General features: G+C 39.6%; 1 protein-coding gene across 4 annotated transcripts in view; it reads right to left on the bottom strand.

Moving 5' to 3' along the window:
* The window catches only part of Nek11 (NIMA related kinase 11), a 267,941-nt gene that overhangs the window by 4,182 nt on the left and 253,219 nt on the right, over positions 1 to 10,540 (bottom strand). Inside the window, exon 17 of one of the 4 annotated variants that reach the window (XM_010625449.2) lies at positions 588 to 625. The exons of the other annotated variants lie outside the window; for them this stretch is intronic. Coding sequence (XP_010623751.1) covers positions 613 to 625 — 13 coding nt within the window. The 3' untranslated portion in view covers positions 588 to 612. Of the gene's footprint in view, positions 1 to 587; positions 626 to 10,540 lie in introns of those variants that run through there. 4 annotated transcript variants of the gene reach the window in all.

Here is a 10,540-nt window from a genome sequence, read left to right as displayed (position 1 = left end):
TTTTTTTTGTCACTGATCCCACACAACAGTGTTTGGCACATAGTAAGTTCAGAACAAATGAACTGATAGATGTCCTGAAAGTCAAATAGGAAGGGAATATGGTGATATCATGCAATTTTATTTAAAAATATGCACTCCTAATATTTGTTCTAAGAATTAGTGAATACAGAAAGAGCTGCTATAGACAGTGACATCCACAGAGGCTGCCATCTGCCTGGCAAGTTACCAAGGCCAGGAGCGGGCTACAGAAGTTTTAGCCTCCTGTTCAAGCCAAAATTTTAATTTAATGGTAAAAAATGCATAACATGCTCTTTCCTCTTAGAAAATCACTATGCCATTTTTCTTCAGGAAGACACACAAAGACAGTTTTCATCAGTTCTGTTGGGTCCTTGGGAGCTTAAGTGCTCCCTCATATCTACCTCTTTAGAAAAATGAACAGAAATGATCTTTCCCTTACCTGGATCTTATATACCTACCACACCTTTTCTCTGCCCAGATATCCACCAATGAAGTCAACTTATATATTTTTGTTCCCAGGTTAATGAACAATTCCAGGAGTGTAAAACAAAAAGCTAAAGAGTTTTATTTTTCTTTTCCAGGACTGCTTCCTGACTACATGTGGGGCCTGTTGGAGACAGAGCACCTTTCTTAGTCACCTTTACACCCTACACAGTCCAGGAACAACACAGCACTTCAGTGATTCATTCACCAGGATTTTAATGAGGATTTAGTATTTGCCATGGTTAGGGGATGTAGCCACAAGCCTCTACCCTCACAGAATCACAGAAGATAATTTGAGATTTCTTTCAATGCTACAAAGAAAATAAAATAGAAATAAGAATAAGAGCAGAACCACTGAGAATAGAGTCTGAAGCCCCACAGAAAAGGTGGGAACAGGAAAGATATTTCTATAGGATTTGGCAGAGACTCCTATAAACCACTAGATCCTGGTCTGTGAGCAAGGCCCCTTGTCATCCTGACTGATCCTTGTGCAGAGAAACAAGGCCTGCCTGACATTCCCTGGAAGCAGTGAGAGCACAAACAGTGGCCCACATATTTCTAAAAAAATTGCAAGTTGAGAACCATTGCTAACCAACAATTAAGTGAAAGATGACCTACCCTCTTACTATGACAAATCAGCTTTTTAAAGACCTAGAAGGCCCATTTACATTCTAGACTCAGATTGTGGAGCCCATCCCCAGCTCTTGGGCTGTCCCCTCCTCCCCAAGCCTGGCTCCATTTCCCACTGAGAGGAGGTGCTTGCACACACAGGTAGTACCTTGCCCATGTCCCAGACCCATCTAAACCTCAGCAGACAGCCATGTGTGATGACTCCTTGGGCTTAAGAGTCTTCAGGCTGACTGCACAGACAGAACTGGGAGCATGGGCCCAAGGCAGAGATTCATAGTCTTGGGTCCTTTGGACAGAAAACTGCAGGGATCCAGGTAAGCAGAGTGTCTTAGTCCATTTGTGCTGCTATAGCAAAGCAGTGCAGACAGGGCAAGGCTCTGGCAGTCTCACATCTGATGAGGCCTGCCCTGGCTTCCTTTAAGATGGAACTTTGTCATCACATCCTCAGAAGGGCTGAATGTTGTGCCTTTACATGGCAGAAGGCATGGGGCAAACTCTCTCTGAAGCCTCTTTCATAAGAGCATTAATTAATTCATTCGTGAGGGTGGAGCCCTTAGGAATATATATATATATATATTAGTCAGGATCTTGCTAAGTTCCTAATTTTCCCAGACTGGGCTTGAACTTGGACTCTTCTTGCCTCAGCCTCCTAGAGTACTAGGACTACAAACTTGCGCCACCAAGTTCATCAGGATTAAGTTTCAATGTGTATTTTATAAGGGATGATTTTAAACTGTAGCATGGAGTATAAGCCAGAATAGGACACCCAGGCTCTGTGTAGGCACATCCTCTTTCTACCTGGCTCCAGAAGGGGGATAGAGGCTAGAAGGGACCTGTACTGGCACCTTCTATAGAATGGAGCTCCCAGAACCCCTTTTGGCTGAGAACTAGGGATGATGTTAGAAGAGAGGAGGCTTTTGTTAATGTGATTAAGTAAAGCTGCTCTGAGGTTTGGGTCTAGGGATGGCATCTGAAGGGAGAGGTGAGTGATGAAGATGAATCATCCCCACCAGAATCTGAGAATTAAAGCAACAGGAAAATCCAGATCCTATAGGCTAAGGAAGTAATGAGGGGATAGTTGGGGACTAAACAAGAGGAGAAGAATGACAAGAAGTAGGGTAAAATGGTCAAGAGGGAAGAGACCCTGAAGGATGAGGGAAGGGATCCTGCCTTGTCCAGGGCTCAGTGGGCAGCTTGGACAATTTGAATATGGTTACTCTGTACACTGCTGTGTGGAGTGGATTAATACCAAGGGCCTGCTACCAAGAATAACTCTACAGAAGCACCACAAAATGCCTCTGTGCCCTTTATACACAGATTCTTGTGATTGGTTCTTCCCCCTAGTTTTAGAGCCAAGAAAAATCCACCTCTCCCTTTTAGCTGGCTCCTGTAGCTCACAGGGTTTCTCCTACCATCTAGACCACCTGAAAGCTTGGAGCTGGGCTTGTGGGGTTTTTTTTCCTCCAGAATAAAATGTTCATTTATCAATTTGGCATCAAATCTCAATTTTATACCTAACCACCCATATGTTTTTATAAACTTTTCTCAAAGTGGAATAAATTGTAATAACAATAGTAATTATACATATAAGTAGTTACAACTCAAGAGACTGATGTTTGACCAGTTGTTTGTTAGTTTTTCTATATGTACATTGGAGGATTTTTGCTTATTTTGTTTTGTTGTTAGGTATATTGTAATTGTGTGGCAGTTAGCAAGACCTTAAATTCATAGTAGCTTTTTGTCTGAATCATTCTCCTTGTTTCTGAGATAAAATACTGGGTGCCTGCAATTTAAAGGAGGAGAGGCTTATTTTGGTTCACATTTTAAAAAGAATCAGTCCTCACACAGTTGGTGGGCTCCAGGAAGAAGCAGCACGGTGGGAGGGCCTGCTAAAGGAAAGCTGCTCACATCACGGCAGACGAGAAGAAAAAAATGAAAGGAGGAGCTGGGGAAGGAGACACACATTTACAGATCACACCTCCAGTTGCCCAGCTCTTCTGACCAGACCACCTTCTGACCCAAAGTCAGCCATAATACTCACATAATCCTATCACTTTTCAATAACATGAGCCTTTGGGGGCCATCTTAGATCTAAACCATAAATCATTATTTTCAGATTGATTTACTTACCATCACTCATATTCGATCTTTATAATAACCTCAAGATGGATTTTATATAATTGGGAAGCACATCCCAGTGCAGAATAGCTTTTAAAATTGAATGAAAGAATTTTTAAAAAATCCCTGATAAGTACCAAGGAGGTCACCTAGTAGAACATCATTTTACAGACAAGGAAATCAATGCTCAGAGTAAGAAGGGGTGGCCCAGTGGTAAGGACTGGGCTACAGAGAGCACTGGGTTCTTCTCTGAGATTCCACTGTGTGAGACATGTATGAAAACACATGGTTTTCACTCTTCCTTCTGAGCCCCATAAATAATGCACCATGAAATGAGGCTCACACCTTGAGGTCTTTCCTGGCTGAATTACAATCATGCTAACCTTGATCAATTCAATTCACATTTTTCATTTTTCAAAGTCATTTTCTCCCCAGCTTTACTGAAGTAGAAGCCAAGATCAGAAGATAAAAAAATTTCCTAATCAAACATACAGGAATAATTGGATTTACAAAGGAAAATGAAAAGAAATCATAAAGGAAAAGAAATTAGAACATAATAAATGTTTGAAAGAACTTCTCAGGGAAAAGGTGAGTTTTTGTGATTGGAGACTATACAGTTTCTGTGGACAAGAGTGAATTTAAAATCTATGATGTGTGTAGCGAGATTTGACCAGAACTTATTCCTTGACCAGACTTTAATCAGCTTTCTGTGAGCACTTCTCTTGACTAGGCCCTATCCTTGTCCTGCCAAGCACAGCTGGTCAAGAACCTCACTACCTAAGATACCTAATCAAACTCCACTCAGTAATTTTCTATCCACTCATCCCCTAACCTTGCCCACTGACTGTAAATCCCCACCTGGCCCTGGTTCATTCAGAGTTGAGTTAAAACTCTCTTCCATCGCAGTATTCTTGATTAAAGTTCTCCTTGCTGTTTAATTTTGTTTGGTGCATTTTTTTTTAACTTTGATTCACTTCTTACTGCCAAACTGTCTCACATCACAAACTGCCTGTAATTAGAATGGCCATGTGTCTCAGCCTGAGACAGTCGCAGCACATGGCAGATGCATGAGCCCAATCACCAGCTGCCCATCCCACTCCTAAAAGTGTCTTTGTTTGCAAAATAAATTGTGCTCAATCACACTGGGTAGAACCCTTCATTAAGAAGAGGACCTGTTGAAAATTAAAAATAGTGCTATAGCAGTATTGCAAAGATCAAAAGAGCAGATTTATTAAACTTTAAATCCTAACTCCTGAGACATAGTTACATTTGATCTGTATCATTTTATAACCAAATTAGAATGTTTCACCATCAATAAAAAATGATTTCATGATTTTCCTCTCCCAAACACAGTTACATGATGCCTTTATTATGCATCTCCTTTGATGACTACAGATGAGTTTATCACAGAAACTTTCTGGGAACTGGGGGGAGGTGCTGAGATAGAGGAGAGGGGAACGAGAGAGAGGGAAGAGGAGAGAAACTAGGAAAACAAATGTGGTACAGGGCTCACAGGCAGCAGAGGTCAGGGATTCAATACCTCATTCTCTGATGAACTGCATTAAAGGACTCAAATAAATCTGCAAAACAATAATTGAAGCTGACACTTGCTCTTGACAGAAGGGGACAAATCTAGACTGAGCTGTGCTTTAGCATGGGCTGTGGAGAGATGGAAGGACAGGAGGGCAACTGCTAAAGCCTTTCATCTAGAAATGCTAGCTTTTAACTGTCTTTTGAAGTCAAAGAAGAAAATCCCCTTTTAAGGTGGAGTTTGCTAAGTGGTTTTGACCAATAGATTCTTTGGCTGTGTCTTAGATACTTTTCTTGATTGCCGAGACAAAATACCTGACAACCCAGTTAAAAGAGGAAAGGTTTATTTAGCTCAGTTTGTGGAGGTTTCAGTCCATAATCGGCTTGCTCCAAGTCAAAGTGGCACACAGCAGAGGGACAACAGTTCATGGTGGCTGATGGTATCAAAATAACAAGGGAACCTTAACAGCATCTTTCTGCCTGTTTTATTTTACCAGACTATTGGAATTAGGATGAAGCCAAAACAATCAGTGTACTGGTTTTGTAATCAAATGACCTTAATCACAGCATCACACTCTAGAGTCAGCCACCTCTGAAAAAGCCACCTATGACCGTGTGAAGCTTGGGAGGGACACCTAGACCCATACCATAACAGGCTATTTCCACTTATTTAAAATATCTGCATGAGGCTCTTATTCTGCAGAACTTTCTCAGATTCTGTGGGATATGACAGGAGCAAGTGCAAACTGAGTGTGTGTGTGTGTGCATGCACATGCACACACACATTTGTGCTGAAGGGGGGCAGCTCAGTCATGGGCTTTCAGGCATAGGGACTCTATGTGAAGTGGAGGGGAACAGGTTAAATCCAGTAATCTCCAAATTTGCCTGGAATGAGAAAGCAATATTCTGGCCGTCAGTGGATTATCAACATGGACTTATTAACTCCATTTCACAAGTGGAAAGAGTAGAACTAGGCAGCTGTAGGAGATTGAGAGCGTCTTGTTTTCCAGATTAAAATGATGATTTATAAGAGAAACCAAGATGTCAAAAGATGTTCTAAAACCCCACCATTCCACATATAATTCAGCTATTAAATTCACTTCACCCATGAGCTGGTTAGAAATGCCGACTCTGACACCACCCGCACCTACTAAACCAGAATCTACATGTAGACAAGACACTAAGAGATCCATATGCATGTTTGAGTCTGAGAAAACACTGTCTCAAGCAGTGATTCCACTTGAAGTGTTAAGACTCTAGAAAGCAGTTCAAACAATGACAGAGCTCTGACAGAGAATTCTGATGCTTTTATAGCATCAACCAGATTTCTAAGATGAGAGGCACTGTTACCCATGCCAGTACTTGCTGTTAATGTACCAAGTTCACCTTTTATGGTATGAGTTTATATAAAGGTAGTGAAAAAGAGGTCAGTCTTTAGTAGAAATGTCATATTGTGCCTCATAAATATATATAGTTACCAGGTGTCAATTAAAAGTAAAAAAATAAATTAATAACATTGTATTCATAACTGTCAGGTTTAATCAGGCTACAATTCTGTGTCTTTAGAGGATGAACTGAGGAATATGAATCACAGCTTGGTAGCTGACTCAAGAGTTTTCTGCCCAGCTCTGCTCCTACCTCCTAGTTCTGCACTGGCTGGAACTTCCTTTGCTCAAATAAGCAGGGACCCCTTTCCCTTTCAACTTGGGAAATACTCTATTCGAATTTTGTTTTACAGATGATCCGACTAGGAAGTGTCAAACAAGCATAAGCCTGTGTTAATAACTTCTCTCTTCTTCTCTTTGTGTCTGGGTGGATAATGCAGAAATTATTTGGTGTGAAACAAGTCTTGATTAGGTGTAACAGATGGGTAGTCTTGGGGAAAAAATCAGGAAGAATTCATAGGCAGGTTTTATGTTGAACCTTATGGAGTTGTCATGTTTGTAGGTTAAATGTTAAATATCGGCAATTTTATGTAGTGTAACATAATTAACATGATCTGAGAATTTCTTAAGAAATATTGACAGTGGAGAGTTATTTGTGAAGACTGAGTTGTCTCTTTCCCTTGCAGCCTTGTTTTTGAAAGTCAGAATAAATGTCCTCAGAGTCTAGACAACCGTTTTTCTGTTTTAAGCAGCCAGCAAATGAAGAGGTGTTAGAAAACCAAGTCTAGATTTAGATTTAGGGTGAATGTGTGTATCTATGAAGAAGGCTTGCTTTTGATTCTGTGAAAGAAATACAGAAATGGTGCCAGACTTTGACACCACAAACTCAGGAGAGTTTCTTTTTCTATTTCTTTGTTGCTATCAGCTATTAGTTCACACTTGAACTCTGACAGGAGTAAGGAAAGATGTTGTCCTATAGACCCATGAACGGTGGGAGAGGAAGATTCAAAGAAAATAATAATAATCCAGTCCCTTTTTGATAAATTACTACAACCATTCTATAAGTATGCTGATTTCTTATGGTGCTCTGGTCATAACTCTGAGAGCCCAGATCACACCATGGTACAGTTATGTATTGAAGTGTCTGTTGCTTCCATGCCAACTCAAGACCACAATTTGAGAAAAAGGTAGAAATTGTGAATTCCCTGTAACAATGTGCCTAGTGCTTGTAAGAAAGTTATGCATTAGTAATGTTTTCTAAAGCCTAAAAGTTTGCTGAATAAGTGATGACTTTTATTAAACAATTGCATTAGCAAATACTGCAGTATTACATTAAAATTTTTGTAGATTCTGAAGACTAATTTTGTAATAAATATCAAGGGTCACATCCTATGAATCAGTAATTACAATAAAAGGTTATATCCTATGAACTAGTAGTTATAAGACATTTATCTTAGGAAAGAGCTTGAAATTTGAAAACGACATCAAGTTAAAAAATATTTATGTCAACATTACATATGAGTTGGATGAACAGAAGATAATCTAGAAGGATATTACAAAAATTTAATTATATTTAAAGAATATTTAATAACACTGGAAAACTTTTAAGAAAGGTGGACAAAAAGCCCCACTATGTCCTGCTTTTATTTACTAAATATCATTAGATTACAAGACTATCCTAGTATTTAAAGTTCTACCAAAATAATGTTTGCAATGGCTATAGAATGTAAGATATAAATAAAAGTAAATTATTAACTGCTTTATAAATACACACATACAGGGGCCGGGGATTTAGCAACAGTTTAGTGAACTGGTGAAAAACCCATGCAAAACCGGTTCCACAATAGATACCTTTGACACACATTTTTTGTGCAGAAGTATTTCCATAGGACCCACTCTGAAATTGATAAGGAGAATTTTTGTTTAAAAAATCGAAATAGGCATTTTCAAACTGCCTATTCCAAAATGGAGCTGGTAAGTAGGATTATATTTGTGTGGGTTTGAAACAGAATTCAAGAATTCCACTACAATGGTTCCTCAATACACTAAAAAATAGAAGAAATATCATATGAACTGGCTATACCATTCCTTGGTAAACATGTGAAGGAATCAAAGTGAGCACAGTATAGGGAAACCTGCATACCATGTTTATTACAGCACTATTCATGATAATCAAGTTATAAAATCAGTCTAAGTGGCTGGTGAAGGGTGAATGGATAAAGAAAATGTGGTATAGGGATATGATTTAGCTCACTGGCTCCACCCTGCCTTGTAAGTGCATGATCCTAAGTTTGATTCCCCAATACTGGGGGAAAAAAAAAGAAAGAAAATATTGTATATATACACAGGGGAGTATTATTCAGCCAAATAAAGGATGAAATGATGGTATCTGCAGGAAAATGATGAAATTGGAGATTGCGATGTTAAGTAAAATAAGCCAGATTCAGAATAATAAGCATTATGTTTTCTCTCATACATAGAATCTAGAAAAAATATGATATGAAAGCAGAAGGGAAACTATTAGAGCAGAAGGTAGGATGAGGGGGAGAGAAGAGAAGGGAGGGGAGGGCACTGGGATGGATATGAGGAAAGAATGTTATATTCACATATGAAAAATGTACCCCAATATTCAGTTTCATGAATATATACTAATAAAAAGAACTGCAATACTCTGACGTGATTGCAAATGAGGTCTTCCACCTTTCTTGCCTCCTTTCCCACACATAATCCCTTTCTACTTTCATTCTTTTCTTCTTACTTCATTTTGTTCTTCCTACTTCCCTTTCTTCCTTCCATTCCACCTATTATTTCATCTAATGGCAGAATTAGAGTGAGGATTACTGGAGAACGTACATGGCACTTAGAGAAGCAGAAGAGTGGGAAGTGGACTGAAGCCCTATCACTAATCAGGATGAGGGCTGTCAGCATTGCTCTTCGGAGCCAAGAATGCTTCCTGCACACGTTAACTGGTGGCAAAATTCATGATCCAGAGGGTCCATCACCACTGCACCACCACTAGCACTAGGGCCACACCACTCTTCCAATTCAAATCCATGCTTATTTTTCACTCTTGCAGCATCCTTATTATACACTCACACATTTTACTGGCTTCACCTCCATGACAAATTCTGTCCCAGACTCCTTTGAAATTTCCTTGGCCCATATACCTGGTGTAGGCGACAATGTCCTAGGTCTAATTGGCAAGTGCTTACTTTAGCTTCAGTCTTAAGGATGCCCACAAACTGCAGCTGTAAGATTGAGGCCTCACATTATTATTTTCTACATTGGATGAGGGCAACAAAAAGAGAGTTGCTCATGATGGCTCGGCATTATGTAGTCTGAATACAGGCTCCCAAGTTACTCAACTTTCAGAAGTAAACATTTGAAAGTTCCTCTCTAACTTCCCCATGTTCCACTGAATGCTTTCTGAAGAGTTACATTCCAACCAATCTGAAATTGTTCATACACATTTAGAAACCGTAAGTTTTGTGTTGATTTCCTTCTATGTTGATTCCATTGGCCTAAGCTCTTGAAAATCAAGGGAAGCTCAAATACTAACTTTAAAAGTTCATAAACTGAAGTTGAAAGGAACATTTTTGACCTCTTTGATCCAAGTCAGACAGTATTAATGTGGGCACATATAGATTATTCTTCTGTCTACTTCTGCTCACAATAGGAAATATAGTTAAAAAACAAAAAACAAGAGAGTAAAAATGGCAGAGCAAAGGCCAACAGTGAAATACAGCCTCTCAGGGATCCGGAATCAAGACATCTGGGGTGTGGGGGACAACAAAGAGAAAAAGAAGCAGAGCTCCAGGAATCAAGAAATACCTAATAAGGAAACTAGGAAACACAGAAAAACTGCTGAAAATAAAGACAATGCAGAACAAAGAATGAAAGCAGTCTGGAATGCTAACCCCAGCTCCCTGTCAAAGATTCTGTTTCTGCAAACACAAGGTAAGCCTGGAGAGGTTGGAAACCCCAGTGAGAACAAAGAACAGCAGCACTATCCCCAGGAAAAACCCACAGTTATTGTAAGCTGCAGATATAGCATAGAGTTTTACTCTGAAAGTAACTCCTTCCACACTGCAGGCTAGAGCTGGAGAAGAAATTCACTGCAGCATCTGCTCTGCTTCAGAGCTATATAATTGGAAGATATTTTGAGAATGTTTTATTGTTTAAGTCTGAGATATTCCAGGAATCAGAAGTCCCAGAACAACTAACTATACCTTGAAAGGTGTCTGGAGGCTTCCTACTATGAAGAGTAGATGTGAGATGGTCACAAGAAACAGTCATGAAGAAGGCATGGGCCAGTCATGTATCCCTTGAGATGTTTAAGCAATTATGAGCTCAGACTGTGAAGGACACAGTAATCC

Source organism: Fukomys damarensis, unplaced genomic scaffold (assembly GCF_012274545.1).
Source record: "Fukomys damarensis isolate Sample0158 unplaced genomic scaffold, DMR_v1.0_HiC HiC_scaffold_37, whole genome shotgun sequence".
Taxonomy (NCBI): Eukaryota; Metazoa; Chordata; class Mammalia; order Rodentia; family Bathyergidae; genus Fukomys; species Fukomys damarensis.
This window is presented reverse-complemented; position numbering and strand designations above follow the sequence as displayed.